This window comes from Diceros bicornis, chromosome 14 (assembly GCF_020826845.1).
Source record: "Diceros bicornis minor isolate mBicDic1 chromosome 14, mDicBic1.mat.cur, whole genome shotgun sequence".
Lineage (NCBI taxonomy): Eukaryota > Metazoa > Chordata > Mammalia > Perissodactyla > Rhinocerotidae > Diceros > Diceros bicornis.
The window spans coordinates 11,770,862-11,794,888 of record NC_080753.1 but is presented as its reverse complement, the minus strand read 5'-3'; the positions used below and the strand labels follow the sequence as shown (position 1 = coordinate 11,794,888).

At 38.5% G+C, this 24,027-nt stretch overlaps 1 protein-coding gene across 1 annotated transcript in view; it reads right to left on the bottom strand.

The window, feature by feature from the left end:
* Positions 1–296: 296 nt before the first annotated feature.
* The window catches only part of HMGCLL1 (3-hydroxymethyl-3-methylglutaryl-CoA lyase like 1), a 155,338-nt gene continuing 131,607 nt past the window's right edge, over positions 297–24,027 (bottom strand). The window contains exons 8-9 of the mRNA XM_058554130.1: positions 5,442–5,567; positions 297–1,715 (exon numbers count right to left, since the gene is read on the bottom strand). Coding sequence (XP_058410113.1) covers positions 1,614–1,715; positions 5,442–5,567 — 228 coding nt within the window. The 3' untranslated portion in view covers positions 297–1,613. The remainder of the gene's footprint in view (positions 1,716–5,441; positions 5,568–24,027) is intronic.

Here is a 24,027-nt window from a genome sequence, read left to right as displayed (position 1 = left end):
CCCCAGTGTGTAGGGCTGTGTTCTTTGTGAAGAGAGATGTACAAAGGAGACGGAACAGACAGAGACATAAAGAGCTGCAATTTTCTTTACTCCCTGCACCACTCCCACCCCTCAACACTAACCCAAATGCAAAGAATCACCCAGTAATCTGGATGACAAGCTCCTGCTCTCCCACCCATCACAACCTGACGAGTTGGCCTCTTCCATGGAAATATAACTTGGTTTTGTCAATTACCAATATGTTTCACTTGTGATTCTTTTCTTATTACCGTAAATCTTTAAAGTTAACCCTGTTGTAATCAGTACTTCTCTTATTTAATTGAATTTCTTTTTATTTCAATGGTTTTGATGAATATTTAATAGAAAGCCCACAATACTCTCTTTCATATTTCAAGTTATATTTAAATTTATTCAAAGATAAGATCACCCAGTATTATTGGAGAAGTCTACATAAATAATAGAACTGATGTTTCAGACCCGCATGTAACAATACTGTCCCCATATGATTGGGTTAGGTTATAGAAATGTTTTTCTTAACCTAGTTTTCCTGCTCCTCTTCTCAACTTTGACATATTAATTTTTGCTATTTCTGGCAATGCTTTCTAGTACAAAAGATAAAATTTCAGCCACTTCAACATTAAAAATAACTATAAAAAAGTCAACCAAAAAAAGATGTGATTTAATCAAAGTACCCTGAATCACTGAAAAACAGTTTATTTCATGAATTAAAAACTACCTTAATATTCTTAGGGTTACAATGGCATTTTCTTGGGCAATTTGGAAGTGATATGAAAATTATGAACATGGATTATGGTACATGTAACAGTCTATTCTCATCACTGCAACTTAGACATCAGGATGAGAGTTGTACCTTACATTTCTGAATAGTTGAGTAACACCATGCTGGTTTTTACAATCACTGATGAAAGGGAAAGTATGGTAAACTGGATGCATGTAACAAACATGGGAGGTTGTAAGATGTTTCCAGGATATGGTGTCTTGCCATTGACCACAGCCTCTTGGAACAAGATAAAGTCATTGAAATAGTTAACAGATGTTAGCCATACTCAAAATATACAAGTTCTATTGCAAAAAATTATGTAGGGTCAGATGGAGATTTGGCACTTGGTCCATAATTTAACTGACTTGGCAAATAGAGAGTTGAGATCCAGAGGCATAACGCATAATGTCGAGGCCACACACTTTGCACACTACGCAGGAGCACATAAACCACTGACAACATGTATGCTGTGCTAAGCCAGCTTGATTAAGTATTAACACAGTATTTGATACTTAGGGAAATCTGAGGTCAACTTTCATGTCTACTAAATTAAAAAGTTATTTTTACAAGAGCAAACCAGTAGACTTTTCTCCAAATTCAAAAGCATGTCTAAAAGTTTTATTATGTAGCCTCAGCTTGCAGTTTACCTGATGACTGGTATTGCTTTCCGTTGACTTTGTAATCTATCCAGTTATACTCTTTTTAAAAGTATCTTTTTTTTCCACTGTGTCTATTACTTCACACTTCAGAAGAAGTTGACAGTAACGATTTTCAGATGAATATCTGTAGCTGAAATGGATCTTCTCTGCCTTAAGTCACAAATTCTTTCAAGTCAAGCATTGAAGGAGGCTTGGGCTACTTTGGAGTTTGTGGTTTTATTCACAGCTTTGCAAATAAAGTCACCAGCTTCCAGCACTTTGTAAAGGTTCACACCCTGGTAAGGGAAAGAAGGGACACCAGGTGGGAAGGGGGATTAGGAAGAAAGAGGACAGATTCCTTTTAATTTTATGAGCAGTTATTAACCACTTAAAATTACTAAACAAAATGTTGCTCATTATTGATTTGGGGGCAACATTTGTCTTCGTGAATCATGTAGTCAGCATTTTAGATTTTTCTGCTTTATAAAACGTGTCTTGACTCTGGTTCTTCTATAAAACCATAGGCTAGCCACAACTGAATAACTCAATGTAATACAGGCTGGTACCTAAACTCTAGAAGGGACAATAATGGAACTAGAAACAGTCTACAATAAATCAGTGAAGGACAATTAAAATGGCAATAGTTTGGAGGAGGTTAATGGTTTAGATAATGTCTTAGGGAAAAAAAAAACCTCTTTAATACATAAAGAAACAAACTTGATAAAGCCATAAGAAATATAGGAAAGGCGAATGTATAATTTTTTATTACCATATTCAGAAACACTATTACTAGGATGACATTGAAGGCAGTAGTTGTGGGTTAGATAAAATGAAGTAGTATTTAGCACACATCTGGAACTTGTTTGCCTGAGAGGTTGTTCTGTCTGAAAACATATATAGGATCAACAAAGGCTTAGGCAAATCCACGGATGACAGATAGGCAGTTAGGTATGAAGGCCAAGTTCAGGGCGTGCTCCTCATCTCTAGGGTTTGGTGTAAGGAAAGGTCACCAGCGAGGTCCCCACCCAGGACCTCTACTGTCACTGGGTGAGGCAGAGCAGTAGGTGGATTAACCAGAGATTTGCCCTCATGTAGCATTTCATAAGCTCCTGTGTCCTCCCTCAACATGGACTAGAAACAATGTGGACTTAAAACTGAACAGACTCAGGCTTCCTTGCTATTAAGGAGTGGTTTTTAATATTTATGTAAGTCTGTCATTTTCTTAAAATACACAAGTACAGTATAAATACTCATAGGGCCTTTTCATAACAAAGATCATAAAGAAGTCATCATTTTAATAGCCAATTACTCCTCTCTGGACACCACTTAGAGCACTGTTTTCTTGTAGTTTACTTCTTTTTATTTAAGAATGTTCAAGGAAAATATTTTGTAAAATGACACATAAATGATTTCATTCTTTCTTTTTACTATAAAGTTGTTCTTAGGGTACTAACATTTGTTTTGGTTTGAGAAATTTGCTTTTGTCATGGTAATGACTTTAGGTGGAGTATCTGTTAGGCATATTTTACTTTAACATAGTTAATCCAGTGATATCTAATTTTGTAAATAGTTAGCTACATGTGTCTTCCATTTCTGAATTAGATGCAGCAAGAGATCAAAGGAAGATTCCCAGCGTTCCAGGAATTTCAATTATAACAATTATGCAGTGGAATTTGTTGATATCATACCAAAGAAGAATTTCATTTGGGCCTTGCTCTACCATTTTATTTAATTAGCAGATATCATTATGAAGTAACACTGCATTTATTCTCGAATCACTCACCAGGTGCTTAAATATGTCTTAGGTACTATGATATGTCCTGGGGTTTCAAGAGCCTCACGTAGAATATGGTTTCTGTCTTTGGGATGCTTATGGTCAAGCAGGCAATATGCAACCCTAAACAAAAAGTCCTGTACTGGAGTTAGTCACTGACAGAGATGTGCTCAGATGATTATGAAGGCAGAGGGCGGGGCAATCAAGCCACTGAGGAAAAGGCAGGGGACAGGAGTGTGCCAGGGAAGGGTGCCAGGAAGGGTAAATGCTGACCCAAGTCTTACATGAAGCGTATGCGTCATTGAGGAGAAGGAGGATGGATGGGGCGCTGTAGGCAAACAGAAGAGCAGTACAAGACACCTGAAAAATACCATGGTATATATGGAAAATGACAGGCAAAGATGACTAGCAAAGGTATAAATAGGCCATATTATGTGATAGAAGACAGCTTTGATTTTCAGGAAATGAGAATCTACTGATGTGTGCTCAAGCAGAAACAAGGCATATTCATATTTGTATTTTAGATGAAATCCTCTGTTGGTAAAATGGAGGATGAATTTAAAGGCAAGTCTGAAGTCAGCAGACCGGTGTGGAGGATGAATACCCAGAAAAGAGATAAGGACTTGTGCTGATGTAGTTACAGCAAGGATAGTAAGGAAGGGACAAACAACCAAAATATTTTATAAGTCAAATTAGTGTCTCTTGGTAAATAATTGATTGGGCATGGGAGCCATAGTGCCTTTGGATTCTACGGAGAATCTTGGCTTGTTAGCCTCGGTAACTGGTTGAATTGTAGCTGCTACCCAATGTAACAATCCTCCTTGAACTGTGAAATTCTTAGGAATGGAGACATGGTTTATTAGCATTTGGGCCCCCCAAGTTATAGAACATGACCTGACACACATTAAGCATCAGCTGAGTTCAATTCAGTCATCTAAATCTCCAAGAAAGGATCTATTTTTCTTCAATTTCTGTCATGGCCATATATTTCTAATGGAAATGATCAAGCTACTTGGTAAATGAAATAATATTTATTCCTAATCAGAGAAGACAGGCAATAGCTTTTGGTGTTTAGTGCCAAGTGATATCCACCCTCCAATGAATATTCTGGAGCATCTCTATGCAATAGGCACCCAGTAGGAATAATCTGTAATAATTGCTCCTGCCTGCAGGGGGAGCTACACACAGAAATAAGATCATTACATAACTCAGGGTAGGCTCACAGGTAGAGGCACAGAGGCTAGCATGGAAGTAAGGAGAGGAACTTAACAGTATGGGTGGGCCTGGGGGCTAGGTAGAGAGATGCTAGATGAAGAGTTTTTGAGGATGGTGGTGCCTCAGTCTCCAGGTAAAATTGAATATGGGGAATAAGGCCACTCCAAGTGGTGGCGAAAGCTTGAGTGAGGGGTGGTGAGAAATAGAATGGTGCAAAAATGGGGACTACAGGCCAGTTTGGTGCTCCAGGAGCATCAATATAAGCAGAGTGAGGGAAGAGGAGAGATGGGAGAAATAGAGAAGGAAAATTCCGTATTGTAACCCAGATGATGCTTTTACATCTCAGAAAACATTGTGAACTTCTAATAATCTGTGAACAGCTTTCTTCCCTTTTAAATTTTTTTCCCTAAAAAAAAAAAATCTGTCTTATAGACTAATGGGTCATGTTAACAACTATGTGGCAAAACAAGGTGCTGATTTTGGTGGATGTTATTATAGAGTATGTGACTTTTCGGGTACCACCTGTAAAGAGACTGATCTTGTTGTCCAGAGTCTCACATGCTAAATGTTATTAAGCTCTGCTTTTCCACTGACCATTTTAAAAGAGTCCTGGGCTCTTGTGCAGAAGCCTTAGTTGTCACTGTGAGAAAATCAAGATCTCAGTTTCCTCCAAGGAAACATCCACATCAAAAAAAAAACAAAAAGGCAGAAACAACAATCATAACAACAAATACACTGGCCCCAACTCACAAAGTGTGAAATCAAAGCAGATAATACATGAAGAAGTACTCTGGAGGCCACGAAGCACTATAAAAATGTGAAATGGGAGCGTTACTGGTGACTGAGCTATAGCAATAAGTTACTTTATAAAGCCCTCTAAAGAATTTTTAATGTATTTTCCCAGTGTGCATTTTAGCAAATAGCAAAAACGTAGTAAAGCTCTGACCTCAAAATTGCTTTCCAAATCTGAGATGTGTTCCAATTTGTATCTGCAAGGAATTCAAGAATATTAAAATATGTTAAATTAACTTACTGTATTGAGCCCCAGGCCATTAAGCATATATATCAAATCCTCAGTGGCTACATTCCCAGAAGCACCTTTTGCATAAGGGCAACCACCTAATCCGGATACTGCAGAGTCCACCACGTTAATCCCCATCTGAAAAACAAACCAAAACACCCAAGGCTTGTGTATTTATGGCATGTAAATTGTTGCATTTCTATTTAATCCGTTCCAGAGAGCAAATAAGCAAAATCTGAACCTGTTATCCAAATATATTACCTGCTACTAGAATAGTCCCTGAGGTGCTAATTTCTTTTCAGACCAATCTTGTCTTTTAGGCTAACAGAAACTCTGCTAAGGATCTCAGGAACTAGAATAATCTTAGATCAAAATTAAAATGGTGTAGCTTGAAGTAAGATTAATTTAATCCCAGGTTGTATAGATTCTCCAACTAATTCTCCAGCTCTATCCAAAAAGGATTATATAAATAACATGAAATATTTCCAACACCCCAACTCAAAATCAAGGTGCCTTAGAAGACTGATGGGGGTGGTAGGGTCACTGTGTTTGAACTAGGAATTTTGTGGGCTCAATTCACCCATTCAATTCACCCAATCTTTATTGAGCCCTTATTTTGCACACACAACCCTGCTACTTTGGGAGAAGCGAAGAGATATTTAAGAGGCAAGACATCCGCCACTGACAATAGCACCAGCTCACATTTACTGGGTCCTCACTAAGTGCTGGGCATTATTCTTAACACCTCATGAGTGTTAACTCACAGTCCTCACAAAACCCATGGGGTAAATACTCTTCTATTCCCCAAAACACAGATGAAGAAACTCAAGGACAGAGGGATCACACAGTTTGCCCAAGGTCACCTCTGTCTCCAGAGAATTCACACTTTAAGGTGATTTGTGGCCTCTGGAAATATGCAAGTTGGTACAGGTTATGTGTTTGGGGATCTCAGAAGTGGAGGAGATCTGTGTGTGTTGGAGATGCTGTGGAAGACATGAGCACAGTGGGGTCTGAAAAAGGCCCTGGAGATCAGATGTGAATAGAGGGAGAAGAGAGGTAGGCACATCATTCCTCTGTGAAAGGTGACAATTGGGTAATCAGAAACTACGAAGGACCCTAATCTGATTCTTCACTCCTGGGCATTGAAGAAAAAGTAACATGACTTCATCTAAAATGAGAAGCGTCTGGAAGCTGAGGTCTTGGCCAACCTGCTAGATCAGCAGTTCTCAATCAGGGAATCAGATTGCTGCCACATCCCCAGAGTTTCTGACTCAAGAGATCCAGGCTGGGACCTGAGAATGTGTATTTTTAACAAGATTCTCACTGGTCTGGGGAATCACACTTTCTTTTTTCTTTGATACACCTTTTATTTTAGAATTGTTTTAGATTTTCAGAAAATTTATGATGGAAGTACAGAGCATTCCTATATTATGCACTAGATTCCCCTACTGTTACATTGTCTTACAGTATTAAGGATGTTTGTCACAACTAATGAACAAATATCGATATGTTATTATTAACTAAAGTCCATATGTTATTCATATTTCCTTAGTTTTGAACCTAATATCCTTTTTCTGTCCCAGGATTCCACTCAGGATACCAGACTACATTTAACAGTCATTCTCCTTAAGCTTCTCTGGGCTGTGGGACAGTTTCTCAGACTTTTCTTTGTCTATGTTGACCTTGCCAATTTTGAGTAGTAGTTGTCATGTATTTTGTACAGTGTCCTTCAATTTGGGTTTGTCTGATGTTTTTCTCATGGTTAGATTGGAGTTCTGAAATTTTGTGAGGAAAACAACAGAGGTGAAGTGCCTTTCTCAATACATCATATCAAGGGTACCTATTATCACCATGATTTATGACTGATGATATTAACGTTGATCACCTGGCTGAGGAGTGTATGTCAGGTGTCTGCACTATAAAACACCACCCCCTACTTCCCATACTGTACTCTTTGGGAAAAGTCACTATGTGCACCTCACTCTTATGGGGTGGAGAATATCTACATAAATTATTTGGAATTCTTCCATATGGGAGATTTATCTATTCTCCCGTATTTATTTATTCAAACATTTGTTTTTCTCAGTAGGGACTCATGGTATTTATTTTGCACTTTGTTTTATAATCCAATATTACTTTATATATTTTGTTGCTCAAGTTGTTTGAGATTTGCCCATGGGGAGCTCTTCCAGCTGGCTCCAGTGTCCCTTAGGGGACTGCACTGTTTGAATCACTCTTCTAGACTTAAGAGGATGTTTACCAGGGCTCACAAGGGCAGAACCACAGCCCCAAAGCCCTGGATGTCTTTGGAACCTAAAGCAGATTTATAAATATAATCTGTTTGCTTCTGCACCTCCATTTCTCCTCATTATACTCCTCAAAATGGGAAGGTCTCAATAGCTCTTCTTCCATCACACACAACCTCTCTAAAATAATGATCTGACCAGTTCAATCATATTCAGGTGTTAACAACTGACCAGCTGAAGTACTAGTCCATGTAGGATAATCTACATTTGCTATGAATCAAAATAATAAGTATAACGAATTATGCTCTAGGAGTGAAATTTGTGGTATTGTCCAGTAGTTGGGAAAGACAAACGTTAAGACATTGACTCGTCTCTGGGAGTCTGCCATGACATCAAACAGGCAGAGGCATTCTTCACTTATAGGCTAAAATATCAATTCAGTAGAATTGAATCCATCGCCCAAGGAGACAGAAGTGTCAGTGGTTCTCAATCCTGGCTACCCATTATAGTCACCTGGGGACCTTTTAAAACCAACACCCAAGCTTCTCCCCAAACCAATAAATCACAATCTCTGTCTGGGAATGGGGTCAGGCATTGGTATTTCTTTAAAGCTCCCCCTGGTGATTCTCTTGTGTAACTAGGTGTGGGAACCCCTGAGGCAGAGGTTCTCACCCATCTCACCCTTTATCAATCGTGGGTGTGAGTCAGCTTTAATTCTAGAGAAAGTCTGTACCCTGGGCGGCAAAGAGTTAACCATGACTGGTCAACTTTTCAAGGAAACCAATTTTTGAAAGAAGACCTAAAACAAGTATGAGGTAGGAAAAGTCAGAGGTCCCAGCATGATAGGTGAAAAAGGGCTTTAGCCCACTATGCAGGCTGATTCCCTCAGGGGGTCTGGAATCCACATATCACGTTCCTTTTCCCACTACTGAGGCTCAAGACCCTGCACCCAGAGAGCTACAGAAGGGAAATGTGTTGTCTTGTCAAAAGAACACAATCTTAACTGTCCTCCTGGGAGAGAGTGAAAAAACAAAAGTCACTCTTCTATTTTGTATCTAAGGGCCAGTGTGACCTATTGTGTGGGCAGAAGTGGGCAGAAGTTTACTCACAATAGACGAACAACACATAACCAATGTCCAAACAGAGCAAACATAAATAATAACAAGCAAAGGTAGGAAAACAGGTTCAACCTCACATGAAGTCAAAGACTGTGAGCGAACACTACAACACTGTGGTATTTTATGCTTTCAGACTGACAAAGGTTGTTGGCAATGAAACAGTATAGAGCAACGGAATATGAAAAAAACCTACAACTTCAACAATATGGACAAATCTCACAAACAAAAGGTTGTATGAAAGAAGTCAGGCTCAAAAGAGGACAAACATCACGATTCCATTTAGATAAGTCTTAAAATAGGTAACAATCAAAACTGCTAGAAGTTAGGATAATAGTAACCTTTGAAATGTAAATAAAAATAGACACAAGGAGAGCTTCCAAGATGCCGGCAACATTCCATTCTTTGAACTGGGTTGGTTACACCAATAATATCAGTTTGTGAAAATTCTCATCAGTTTGAGCTTATGATGTGTGCAATAAATATCAGTGACAGAAAAGGCAGTGTTGTTGGAACTGAAAGTAAACAGGAAAACTTAAACTGGTAGGAAAAGAAACTGGAATTTTTTTCTGGTGAGCAATTACTTAAGAATTAGTCTTAACTGCTAATATCCATCATCCCAGCAATTCCTATCAAAAAAGTCCTTCCTAGGAATATTTCACAAATCCTAAGTAAATAATTCGATAAGAAATAAAAACAAATATATGTGGGTGAATGTATGTGTGTTGTACATGAAACACAACACACACACACTCACGTACACACACCTATATATAGCTTCATCACAGTATGTTTTACAAGAACAAAAATTTGAAAACAATCTAAATGTCTATAATGGGGAAAATTTAAATTAATTATGGTGTAGCTATAAAATAGAATGATAAATGCTATGTAAATGCACAGTTAAGGTAAGAAACAGGTTAAAGGATGTTATAACAGTGCACAGAATCACGAACCCAATTTCTTAAAAAAAACAGGATTTGGATGATATACCAAGACGCTAATAGCAGTGATCACTGGGTGGTCTGATTATAGGTAATTTCTTTATTTTAATTCTGTTTGTCTGTGTTTTCCAATACCCCCACAATGAATGTTGATTACATATTTAGTAGAAAAAGAAAGGTTTCTGCAAACTTTGGCCTGTAGTAGAATGATAGTAAATAAATGAGAATGAGCATAAATAAATCCGAGACTGAATTTCTTGATTAACATCATTATTTTGCATCTAATTGGTCTTTCTAGGACTGCAGGGCTAGTCTGCATACATAGTCTGGTAAAGACAGACATGGTCTGGGAGAAAGGCTCCCTGGAAAATGGTCTTTCCCTCTTTCCTCATATCAGATTAGCTCTAGACCTGGATTCTCTTTCAGTAAGCTCTTCACGAATTAATTGAATCAATTCTAAGAGCAATATGTGGATCTAAAGTTTAAATAAGCAAATTTAGAGTTTATTAAAGTATACATTACCTGTGAAAGAGAACACTAAGATATTACTTCCTTTTAAAGTCTCTCTTCAAAAAAAAGAAACAAACAGTACTTTAAAAATATTTCTTTGCATGCAATATCCCCTAAATTCTGTCCTCTATTAAATGCGTAATTCCATTCCCCAGAAATAAAGATCTTACCAATGGATAATGTTATCCATATACTAAGTTATATGCTCTTATTTCTAAACAAGCTGCTTTGGAAACTTCTAGTCGTAGTCATCTAAGAAAACTTGATTTTATTATGTATTTTTTCTTTACATCCACTTTCCTATGGCATTAGAAATGATACGTAATATGATAAAACAAGTTCTTAACAGAATAGGAAGAAAAACATTTCTTGTCTTCATCTTTTCTTTATGGCAAATAGAGGAAACATATTTGTACTTTATTATTGAAATCATAGTATTATGGTAAATGCCATTACATTTACTATAATGTCATCATATATTTGAAAATAATAGATGGGCCACTTAGCTGATTTTATCATACAAGAGATTATCTGTATTAAAAGATTATTCTTGGAAAGATATTCTCTTTCTCACCTCTCCAAACATAAAGAATTACTTTCAGACTTTCAGATTCCTGGTCTGTATGTGTGTTAGCACAGAAGCAAAGTGATTTTTTGCACCATATACTGTAAAAACAAAGCATTTGTTTTTTGTTTTGAAGGAAAGTACATCTTTAGATGAGTAACCAGAAGGTGGCAATGTAGCACCAAGATCCACCAAGTTAAAGTCAAGCGTTTACAACTTCACTGAGTTGGAGCCCAAAATAATGGCAAACAGGTAAATACATGGCTTTATATAATCAAAATAAATATTTTTCTTACTGTTAACAAAATGAAAGTTTTACTAATGTTGTAACACATAAACTGGTTCAATATATTCAGTATATTTTTTATTATTCTTCCTTTGGCTTGAATGTGTTTATTAAGCATGTTCTATGTGCCAAGGACTTGGAATACATATAAAATCCTATAGCTCATGGAGCTAAGCATTAGAAATTAAAATTACTATATACACTGTCTGTCACTGAGAAGTAGCTTACTATTATCAAATGAGAAACAATTCTCCCTAGAGCTCAGGGAACTAATTCTCCCTAAAATAAAACAAACTCAGAATTCAAAGGATTGAGGTGTCCCTGGCTCTCACTTTTCTCAAAGATCATGATTAAAGCTGTTAACCCAGCGACCCAGGGTATGATAAACCTGGTGAATTCAGTTATGCATGCTCCATCTGCTTGATCTCTCCAGATATGTGCTTGGACTTAAGGGCTATGGAAAATGGGTAAAATACTAATGGCCACTTTTTCTGGTAAATGGTAAATTGGTGGTAGATATACCATGAGCATATCACTCTGTACTACAATCTCAGGTGAGCTCTGAGGAGCATTAATCTTGTGTAGTGCTTAGAGACCCAGACCATGCTGATATGCTAACTAAAAGAAAAGTACATCTTGACTTTTTCTTGGTGCTGTAAGAACTTATTCCCCAAACAAAACTGAGAAATACAATACAAGAAGTCAAAGAAATCACTACACCAAATTTATTGTCTTCTATATATGCATGATTTCAAAATATTTAATCAAATCTGAAATTTTAGGTATTGAAGATACTAAAGTCTCAAGAAACATGAAATTTTGGTAATGTTACTTTTTGAAATGACATCTGCTTTCTTTACCAAGATCAAATTTTTCTTTAAAAATCTGTAATAATGTTAGATTTAATTTAAAATAAAATTTCTGATAGTGGAGATTACTCATTTTTGGATTTAAGTTCCTTAGAGGGAAAAAGGCAAATATTCATGTAGGATAAAATATTAAAAATATACTTATTTTTCTAATATTTATCTCCTCAACTATTCCTCACAGCCAATATTTCCTCCAACAGAGGGCTACAATTACCCATACATGAGGTGCTACTTCTATTCCAGTGGCCAGGCCAGACATCACTAATGGATCACAGCTCTCTTTCCAATAAGCCCAGATCTTGCCTTGAGATGCTTCTCAGCCAGCACTCTAAATAGTTACAATATATGGATTTATGGTAGCATCTGAGAAAGAACCCAATTTGCCATTCATACGTATTATGTACACAACATGCCATGTAAACCATAGCTAACGAACAGTTGGCATACATGAATAAAGCCCACTGTTATAATAAAGTGAAGGATATACCAAAATTGGTATGTAGATGATGATAGGCATATATACTGCTGTTGGGGGGAGGACTAAGCTAATGGTGATTGATATTAATGCTTTTGTAAAACATTTCTCATTTTTGAAAGGCTTTCCTATATGCTTCACTCCTCCTTGTCTTACCACATTCAGTGAGACAGATTATATTCTTACCTTCATTTACTATATTTCAAATTGTGATAAGATGGGAGTGGGTACATAGAAGGGGGTAAGGAAAAACAGATAACAAGGAAATTCTTGATGTCAGTAAGATTGAGGAAATAATACTAGCAAACAAAATAATAAATGTTAGCAAACATTTATTGAATGCTTATTTTGTCACAGGTATTGTGCCATATGCTTCACATATGATAAAGCCCCACAAAATCACGGTGAAGTGGGTAGTAAGACATGCTCGTTTTACTAAGGAGGAAACTGAGGCTCAGGGAAGCCAAGTGATATTTCCTGCTTCATTTAGTTAGTATGAGGCAGAAACCCAAGTCTAAAAACTGAGCGCTACTGCCCAATATGAATAGTTAATATTTAATAAGCACTGACTATATGCAGGCACGTTACTAAACACTTTACATGCATTGTTTCATTTAATCCAGGCAACAATCCCAGGAGCAGGGTGTGAATTAGGAAGACTGCACTGATGGATCAAAAGGTGTCGTTTTCTTTCTTTCTTTTTTTTGTTTTTGTGAGGAAGATTAGCCCTGAGCTAACATCTGCCAATCCTCCTCTTTTTTTGCTGAGGAAGACTGGCCCTGGGCTAACATCCGTGCCCATCTTCCTCTACTTTATATTGGACACTGCCACAGCATGGCTTGACAAGCGGTGCATCAGTGTGCGCCCAGGATCTGAACCAACCGGGATCTGAACCGGCGAACCCTGCGCCGCCACAGCGGAGTGCGCACACTTAACCGCTTGCGCCACTGGGCCATCCCCCAAGGCGTCGTTTTCTTATGAGACTTTCTTCAACTTTCTGAAAAGTTTCTACGCAACTTAGCAACATTATCAAGAGACTTGAGAAAGTAAATGATTATTGTCCCAGTGATTGTATTTGTAGGGAACTAGTCCAAGAATATACCAGAGATGTTAATATAGATTTATGCTCAAGGATGAATATTCTTTGTAGCATTATTTGTAATGGTGGAAAAAAGTCCATTAAGTTAAATGTCCAACAATAGGGAAATAGTTAACAAATTATGTAAGACAGACTGTTATAAAACAATTAAATATTTTCAAAGAATGTTTAATGGTATGGAAAAGTGATTATAAGAAAATGGAAGATAAGAGAGCAAGATACTAACTATGCTTGGTATGATTCATCATGTGTTTCTAAGACTTTTTTGATCTTGTATAATAAATACATATCACTCATGTAATTAGGACAAGTGAACCTTACTAATAAATATATACTCTTCTTTCACAATCATTCCCTTTTTCTGCCAGTACAACACCCCCAAAAGTAAATTGGCCTAGGGGCCGGCCCAGTGGCATAGTGGTTGAGTTTGCATGCTCCACTTTTGTGGCTCAGGGTTCACAGGTTCGGATCTTGGGCACAGACCTATGCACCACTTATCAAGCCATGCTGTGGCACACATAAAGTAGAGGAAGATGGGCATGGATGTTAGCCCAGAGCCAATCTTCCTCAGCAAAAAGAGGAGGATTGGCAACAGATGTTAGCTCAGGGCTAATCTTCCTCACCAAAAAAAAAAAAAAAAAGTAAACTGCCCTACCTTAAGCTCTATTTTCTCATTTCTTGGATTCAATTCAAATTCTACAGATGATACCTCTCAGAATCATCTACTTTAGCCTGTTCTTGAGGGATATTGCACCAATACTGCACTTCTTCAATAACCATCCATTCTCTCTAATCTATTGGCACAAAATAATTAGACTAGTTCTCCTCAAACTTTAATGAGCATAAGATTTCATTTAATATGTCTGAGGCGGGGCCTGAGCATCTGCATTTCTGACCGCCAAATTGTGCTAAAGTTGCTGGTCCCCAGAGCACACCTGAGTGGCAACAGACTCCGGTGCTTCTAGGAAACGTCTCAGGTGCCGGTATATCCACCTTCCAGTCACGACAATGGTTCCCTCCTGTTTCTCAGAATCACACCATGTGAGTATCGAATTACCTGAAGTCCTAGTTAAAAATGCAGATTTCTGTGCTCTACCCCAATATCTGAATTTTTTTTCTTGCAAAGCCCAAGTATACGCATTGTTTCAAACTCCAAGATGACTTTTATGGATGATGAAGCTTGAAAATCTCAAACCTTTCTAGTGAACTGCTCATCTGTGGCAGATAGTGCGAGCTCTTCAACAAAGATCTGTTTCCTCTTCTCCTGAGACTCGGTTAGATGACATGACCAAGCTGCCCTTGTGGTTAGGTGTGGCTATGTGACTGTAGTTAGCCAATGGCATGTGAGCAAAGTGATGCAGGCTGTTTCTAGAAGTCTTTTCAGAAACTATGTGTCTTCGTCTTCCTTACTAGTCAAATGCAGATGACAAAAAGGCCTTAGGGAATGGTGAGCCACAAAATGGGAGGAGCCTGTGTCCCTGAATGACCACCTGGAGGAGAGATGCCCACTGACAGGAACAAGTGCAGTGGACTATCTAACGAGCCAGGAACAAACTTTATCCATGTGTATGAGCCACTATTCATTTTGGGGTGTACTTGTTATATCAGGGTAGCCAATTAGAACTAATACACCAACTGATATAGTTGCATTAAAATCTGCCATTTTGCTAGCAATTTTCTAGTTCATCTGTTCTTTGTTTTATTTTTCTCATTTTCTACCTTCTCTTTTGTTAGAGTATTTTATGATTACATTTTATCTCTTCTATTGACTTAATATTTCTACCTTTTCTTTAAATTATTTAGTAGTTACTCTGTGGTTGACAATATATATCTTTAATGAATCATAGTCTACCTTCAAATTTCCATGCCACAGATAGGCAAGGACCTTGCAACAGTTATGTTCTCAATTCCTCCCACCCATCCTTTGTGATATTATTTCCCTACCTTTTACTTTTACATATACAAACTCACAATACATTGCTATTCTTTTTGCTTTAGGCAGTCAGTTATCATCAGAGCAATTAAAAATAGGGGAAAAGGGCTGGCCCCATGGCTTAGCAGTTGAATGCGTGTGCTCTGCTACTGGCGGCCCAGGTTCGGATCCCAGGCGCACACCGATGCACTGCTTCTCCGGCCATGCTGAGGCCGTGTCCCACATACAGCAACTAGAAGGATGTGCAACTATGACATACAACTATCTACTGGGACTTTGGGCAGAAAAAGGGAAAAAAAAAAAAGGAGGAGGATTGGCAATAGACGTTAGCTCAGGGCCGGTCTTCCTCAGCAAAAAGAGAAGGATTAGCATGGATGCTAGCTCAGGGCTGATCTTCCTCACAAAAACAGACAAAAAAAAAATAGGGGAAAAAAGTAATTTTATCTTGATTTATTCAATTTCTGAGTTCTCTGCAGGAACTTGCCTAGAATAAGAATAGCAGAGATTCAAATCCTGGTTTTAAGTGGACACACTTTTTGGAGGTAAGAGGAAGAAGATGAGTTAGTGAAACAGACAAGAAGTTCAGGAGGAAGTTCAATGTCACACGCCAGAGTGGAAAAAGTGTCTCTAAATACTTATACCACAATGATGAATGCTTCCCACAGTTAAGGAAAATGAGAGCTGAGAGAATCTACCAGATTTACGCCATTGACAAGGTTTTTTTTTTTTTTGTGAGGAAGATCAGCCCTGAGCTAACATCCATGCTAATCCTCCTCTTTTTGCTGAGGAAGACTGGTTCTGAGCTAACATCTATTGCCAATCCTCCTCCTTTTTCTCCCCAAAGCCCCAGTAGATAGTTGTATGTCATAGTTGCACATCCTTCTAGTTGCTGTATGTGGGACGCAGCCTCAGCATGGCCGGAGAAGCGGTGCGTCGGTGCGCGCCCAGGATCCAAACCCAGGCTACCAGTAGCGGAGCGCGCGCACTTAACCGCTAAGCCACGGGGCTGGCCCCGCCACTGACAAATTTTGAAATACTTTGTTTCAACAGAGGCAGGACAGGGCAGAGCTGGCAAAAGATTTACAAACCAATGGAGAGCAGACAGCCTAGTGCTTAAAAGATCAGCTTCAGGAGACAGACTTCTGTTTGCACTTCCACTTGGTAACTGTGTGATGCTGATAATGTTCCTTTACCTCTCTGTTCCCCCAGCTGTAAAATAAATGTAAAAGTAGTGATTCACGGGCTTGTTGAGGAGACAATGACATCTTCTACGGAAAGCATTAAATATTGGTTTTGACAAGGATATAGAGGCAGACAGAGGGTTTGTGTGTGTGTATGTATGTAATAGAATGAAGAAGAGAGTTGGGGCAGAATTCGAGGGGTGGGGGGTGTATGTGAACGGAGAGAGATGGGAGTTATGTGAGATACGTTAAGTTGGAAGCCATGCAGGACGGAGCTAATTGAACGGAAGTAAAGAACGATGCCAGACATAGCGGAGAAAATTAACAGAGAAAAAATCTTAAAGAGGTGGGGGTGAGTTTGAGATTAGAGCATAAACATGGAGTTGAGCCAGTAAATTAGTGGAGAAAACTGTCCTTTGAGGTAGGGTGAAAGGAGAGGACAGACAGAGGCACAGAGATATGTTAAAGGAATAAGGACCTTGAAGCTTCTGAAGAAAATGAATGATCAGTCTTCTCAGAAACATAGTAATTGAGTTCACCTGCTGAGAGTCCTGGACGGAGCTGATCATCTCATTTCTACCTCCTTGACACTTGCTCCTTAGACCCAGCTTTACCCTGCTCTCACAACACTCTTCAATGTGTGCACAGAGAGATGGATGGAAGTAACGGTAATCAGGATGAGGAAGAAAAGCAGACAGATCAATAAATAACACCGTGTAAACCATAAAAATTTTGCAGCTATAGAGGTGGAAGTCACCACATATTTTTCATAAGAATCTGCAAATCACAGATTTTTACAGCCAGATAATTTAGACAAAATCTCTTATATGATTGATTGATGTTTGGTTTAAAGAGAACTAAGCCCATGGCTCTTAGGAGGTCACCAAAAGTCACAGAGGTCTTCAGTTGTGGAGATGGATCTTTCATGTTTTTGGAATTTCACCGGTAGGAGGTAAATAATTTCTCATTCCAAAATGGATGTTACAGGAGGTCACCTAATATTGCGAAAATATAACTAGATGTTAATAAAAAAATAAAGTTAAAAGAAAAAAGAATTGAAAACACAGTAGTGCTGATAAAGAATCAAGTGTTGCCAATACTCACAAACCAGGGAGGGCTTGTGTAAATGGAAAGATCAAATTAAAAAAAAAAAAGTCCAAGCAGCAGGCAATATATATTAGCTTCATGAGGTCAAGAACTTCACTCTACCTCACTCCATTATACCCTCAGTACATTGCATAGTACCTAGAACGTAACAAGTTACTATTCAAACCTTTTTGAAACAATAATTAAACAAAAGTGCATAGAACAATAGCATATGCAATATCAAGACCTGGGTGCAAGTATGACTATACATGGTAATAACTGAACTTGATACAATTCAATTGGAGGCATAGAACTACAAACTGAGGAGACCAAAACATTTCAGCGGATCACTACCTATTTTGTTTGCTCCTGAAACCTTCTTCTCTTAGAAGTGCCTTCTCATAAAGATCGGTTTCTAAAAGCTGTTTGCTCAGTGACTCTGTTAATCCTGGCTGCAGCTGATTGGACCTAAATTGAGTCAATCACAACCTCCTCTCCAGAATTGAGAGTACAGACAAAGACAAAATCCCTCTTTCTAAGAGGTGAGATATACAGCACCTGAGCTATGGATAAGCAATTTTTTTCCATGAACAATGGGGAGAGAGAAATTCAGTCTATAGTAAGAGGGAAAATAAAGCATAGTTGAATCAGAGAAATGCCACCTGAATTCCAGACGGCTGTTTGGTCCTTCCTGAGGTCCAGTTTCATTTCCTCCCACCTTTGTTTCTGAAATAACATTTAGTGAGAGCTGTGCCAAGTGCTTTAACCCATACAATAATCCTAGGAAGTAGGTACTATTATCATCATCCTCATTTGATAAACAAGAGAACTGAGCCACAGAATGTTTAATACGATCATGCATAGTGTTATATATTTGGTAAATAGTGAAAGCCAAGATTCAGAATCAGATGGAAAAGCTTCCAAATCTTTGCTCTTGACATGTGTGCATAGTTCCTCTAAGAGGTTTCCATGAGACACTCCTGTATCCTTGTAACAAAGTCTCTTTTTTGCTTAAGATAGCTTGAGTTGGCTACTCTTGCTTGGAAACTAAGAGTAGTAACTAACATGTCATTAAGTTAATGACACGGTAGAGAAGATATTAATAAATACAAAGAAATATAACATCAAGTAGAATGTGGTCGCTATTATGAGAATTATAAACAAAGCTATTCAGAAACACCAGTGAAATGGTTTTGATATTTTGTAGTGGAGCAAGGAAGGCGGGTAGGGTGAAAAGGTTGATGAATAGTTTGGCTCTGAATTGGGCCTTGAAGGATATTGACAAGTGGAGGATGGGGAGGGCAGGGATATTCTACAGAGAGGGAAGAGCCTGAGAAAAGACACATCATACATGATGAACAGGCCAAGGATATACTGCGATTTCTATTGTAGGGAGTATTACAGTTTGGATGGAGTACAGCTCCTAATCATGGTAGGCCCTGAATGTCCTTCTATAGGGTATACGCTTTGTTCTCTAGGAAATAAAGACCTACCAAAAGTTTCTGAATAATAATGCCATCATCAGCATTTTGTTTTACTCAAATTTTATTAGCAAGTGAGTAATAATTGACATGAATAGAAGGTTGAGAAACATATAAGTAGAAATACTAGTTAGAAAATTAGTGCGATGCATCAAGTCAATGGTGATGAGTATTTAAAAGGAAGCAGAAGAAAAAAAAAGATTTTTGTTAACGAATAAATTTGAGATAAATTTCTGAAGTAAAATAGTGTCTAAATGAATGAGGAATAGTGTAAGAAAGAGTCGTCATTAACAAAAGCACTGATTTCTAGCTGAACAACCAAGTAGAGGATGATCTATTAACTGGAATGGGACATAGAATCAACTCTAGTGAAAGGTAGAAGTTGCCTTCTTGAAAATCATTATAGATATAGAAAACTGGATATTTAACATATGATGTTTCTTAAAGCATCCCTGATTGTTGAAAACTAACTTTAATTCTTATTTTTTATCTTTCATTATATACCCATTTCCACTTGATCACTTGCATCTGGAGTGATTTCATGGTTTGGTAATGCTCAAATACAAGACTAAACATTCTTATAACCAAAGAATTAGTCTCCATTGGGCAATAAAATAATTTAAAAACATATGAAAATGTGCTTCTTGAGTCCTTGAGAAGAGTGCAAGGCTCCTCCTCTCTGCTGAGTACCAGGGGTGTGGTTGGGGGTAATATGTGATAGAAATTCTGTAGGTTTAGGGGAGCCCTACAACAGAGGGGACTGGTCCTGCTTCCAAAGGCATGTTCTGAAGGGATTATAAGACTCAAAAGCTCCCATCCAGCTGGCTAGGATGCTAGGGCAGCAAAGGCTAAGTGAGGTGCCTGGCAAGTGGTACTCAAGGTAGCCTCAAAGACAACAGGGCACTCAAACCTGGCAGAGAAAGCATACAACAATTTCCATTTTCCCCAGTAGGGCTGAGAGAGCACTGGTAGGCAGAGGGATCTAGGATCATGACCAGGAAGTTGTAGAGAGTATGGACCAACATTCTTAGACCACAGTTAGGGTACCATCACAAGGACAGAGGCTGAACGGGCTAGAGAACCAGACCTCAGGGGAGACAAGGGAGGACTAAGAATGCCAGCAGACCAGGTAACCCCTAATTAATGGCAGGAAGGTACTTCAGCTCCCTTCAAACTTAGCTCGCTCATAGGAACAAGAGAGAAAAATGAGCAGGAGAAACTGGAGACATTGTGTTTTAAATGAGAAATGACTAAGCTGATTGATTAGGAGATATTTATTTGGGGCCATTTAAATTGAAAGATTCATTAAACTGGACATTGTCATATATTTACACAGATAATAGTGTTGAAAATATTTTACAATATTATAGCACTGTATGAGTATTACCACTTAAACATCCTTATTGTTCATTTCAAATAGCTCGAGTTCAACTTGATTTCTAAATGACTTACCAAGAACCTTGCTTACTCTAGAGTCACCATTGATCAAAATATCTCACAAGATATTTACAGTAACAATAGTATTAATTTTTCTAAGCAGTGAGTACAACTTGAAAGAAGAGAGAAAACTGATTACATATGAAATCAGAATGGTTTTTCTCCAGTTGAAGCCAGTTATTCAAAGAAAGTAGGAAAACAAAAGTAGGTATAATTATAGTTAATACATAGGAGATGAAACAGGTTTGGAGCAACCAACAGATCTGGAAAACATGATATAATCAATGGTTGAGGCAGTGTGGGTATTTCTCTTGGATAAGACTCAGAGGTAGATGATAGTTGTAGTTACGTAGTTCAAGATCATTACATGCTCAAGAAAGCAGACATATTCTGTATGATTCTAGAGGAAAATAGACAGAGGTAGATTTTGGTTGGTTATGAGAGATAACTCTCTAGTTATTTAACACTGCCCAAATTTAAGTGGGTTAGCCCTCAAAATAATGACCTCCCTGCCATTGAAAATATTACAAGACAATCTAACGGTTGTAGAAGACATCTTTTCTATGGTGAGTGAAGCTATTGGCTTTGACCTCAAGGGTTTTATCCAAACCTAAGGCTTTCTATAAATGCATGTTGAACTTAGCTTGCTCGATAACATCTAATTCTGTCACAAAGTTATAAATGTAGCCTAATAAAAGTAAAATATTAAGGGCTTCTGCTACTGTAGTTTGAGGCAACACACTACTGTGGTAGGTCTATCCCTTGGCATCTGAACATCCGGAAGGCAAATTCTAAGCAAGACACAGTCACTTCTTGGGAAGGCCACATGCAATAAGCCTCCAGATGGCATACGACTGTGCTATCCAGTGCTAACAGCCAAGAAAAAGTCATATAAAACATAGTTTTAAAAGAAAAATACTTGTTGAAGATTCTCCTGAAGAGTGCCAAACCCACACATATTTGGTATTTGTGCCAAGGCTGCCAAATACCACTAGGCTTACAAAGCTTCAATACGACCTGTAACATATTTTAGGATTTTTTTAAATACCTCCAAGCACCTAAAATTCAATGCCACCCTTAGTTAGTAGTGAAAATAGATAAGCAGATAAGAATCTTTAGATCTGAATCTAATTCAAGCGCTATTTCCCTCATTGGCTAGATAACATTCAGGGAAAAAAAAAAAAAATCCCGTACAGGACATGCAGGAAAATACACCAAATACTAATCATGAGTAAAGCAGACTGATATGTTTCATCACCCTATCTTGGCAAGAATACAAGTTAGACCCCTCAAGGTTGACAACAGAACAAGAAAGGGGCCATCTGCACCTCTGATCTCCAAAGGACACAACCCTGTGATAGTCAAGCGCCTGTCTGCTCTGAGAGATCTTGCTTGTCCATCCCTTTCCTGCTCCTTATCACAGGGGCCTGATTCCTGCAGGCTGCATTCCCCACACTCACAAATAACTGGATTCCTGCTGGGTTCAGCCAATAGAACGCTCTGACGGAAGGAGAAGCCAGAATAGTTCCCCCTCTCCGATTGCTTCAGGTGGAATCTCCAGCAGAACCTATATTTCCTCTGTGGCTCCAAATGCCCTCTGTTGACCATGGTTCAGCTCTCTCCTGGTGACTCTGGATGCTAGGCTCTAGTAACACTTTCCTCTTCCTTTCTCCACCTCTCCCAGCCTAGGGGTCTCAGTGCTGTTGAAGTGGTGTTCCTTGTGGTTGCTAATCTCAGAAGTGCCTCCTTAAAAGTGAGGCACCCAGAGAGCAAGATTTAAGGAGTCACTCACTCTCAGAATTGGGCAAGTACAGAGTCAGCACCGGAGAATGAGTGCCTTCTAAATTTTGTACCTTAGGTACCTGGTTTGCCTCACCCTAACACAGGCCCTGCTCATCTCTGGGCTGCTTCATTGTCTGATGTTCTGTTTTACGGTTCTCTCACCACCTGTATAACCAATTCCCTATAGTCAATTCCTTATATGTCTCCTGCTTTCTTGCTGGACCTTGACAAATCCTAGCATCTCTTTCATAAAGTTGAATCTTAAATTTGCTTCTACCTAGTTCTGGTCAAAGGCAGATTGAGAGAATATTAAATATACTGTCTATTCTCTTCTAAGTACTTGAGTTCTATCCTTATATCAATTGAGTTCACCAGAAAGACATATACCTGAATCTTATTAGCTCAGACTTCTGCAGAGAGATCTTCCCTGAGTCCCATTTTAAGGTTATTCTCTTGTCATTTATTGATAGTCATTACAAAAGATTTAAAAACAATGTTGTGATGAAAGATTTTTTTCTTCCACATTTATCCTGAAAACTCCTGCTGGACATATTGCCCATTAATTTTACTATATTTTATCCTGTATTAATCAGGATGATTAGGTTGAATTATTTAAGGGAAAAAAAGAGGGAGAATTTATTGGTTCACTGAAGTGGACTGCTGGAAGAGTTTGGTGGAGCTGATCTTGGGAAAAACTGGAACCAAGGACTCCAACACTGCCCTTCCTCCCTTCTCTTTCTTTCCCTGACTTTCCTTTTTTTTTTCCTATCATTCTCTTTCTGTCTCTCTCTCTCTCTCTTTTCTCTCTTTCTGTCTCCTCCCCCCATCATTTCTTTTCTGTGTGGGCCTTATTCTTTCATGTCTGCTATGCCAAAAGTCACAGGGTTTTATACAAGAAAAGTGGGCGCTTTTTCATGAGCTCCAGCCAGAAAATTCTCAGGAAAGGGATCTTTATTGACCTGCCTTGAGTCACATGTCCATCCATGGACCAGTTACTGAAGCCAGTGTAATAGAACACAAAGACTGCCGGCAGTGGGCCCTGGGGCCATGAGTCCACTCTTTCACCTAGAGTGGGGATGTGAGAGGGAGGAAATGCTGCAATTTCTAGGCCCTCACAAGAACCACATGGTTGGAGTGGTGGGGGAACAGCTTCCTAGAAGAAGGGGGATGTTATTTTGAGCAGACCCAATAGTAAACATTCACTGGATTCCTTTCATAGAAGTCACTCAATATATTCCATTTGAATTTTAACACCATAAAAAGATTAGTTAGTGTTAAGCTCTCTTGTACCTCTTTAAGTCTTTGCTTTTAGGAGACTTAAAACATCATTTAAGGCTCGGTAGCGACAACTGTTCATTCCATCATTGATCAGACATTTATTAAGTTCCTACATTTTTCAGGGTGTCAGGTATACAATAGCGGAAAATAACGCAGACAAAATCTAGGCTCTCCTGAAGCCAAATTTCTGGTGGAGGAGAAAACCATTTATGATGGTTAAACAACAAAATAAGAATAGCGCAGGAAAGCGAGAGGAGAGATGTTAATTTAGACCATTCTTTCAATGAACACTGTCCTGATAAAGTATTTGA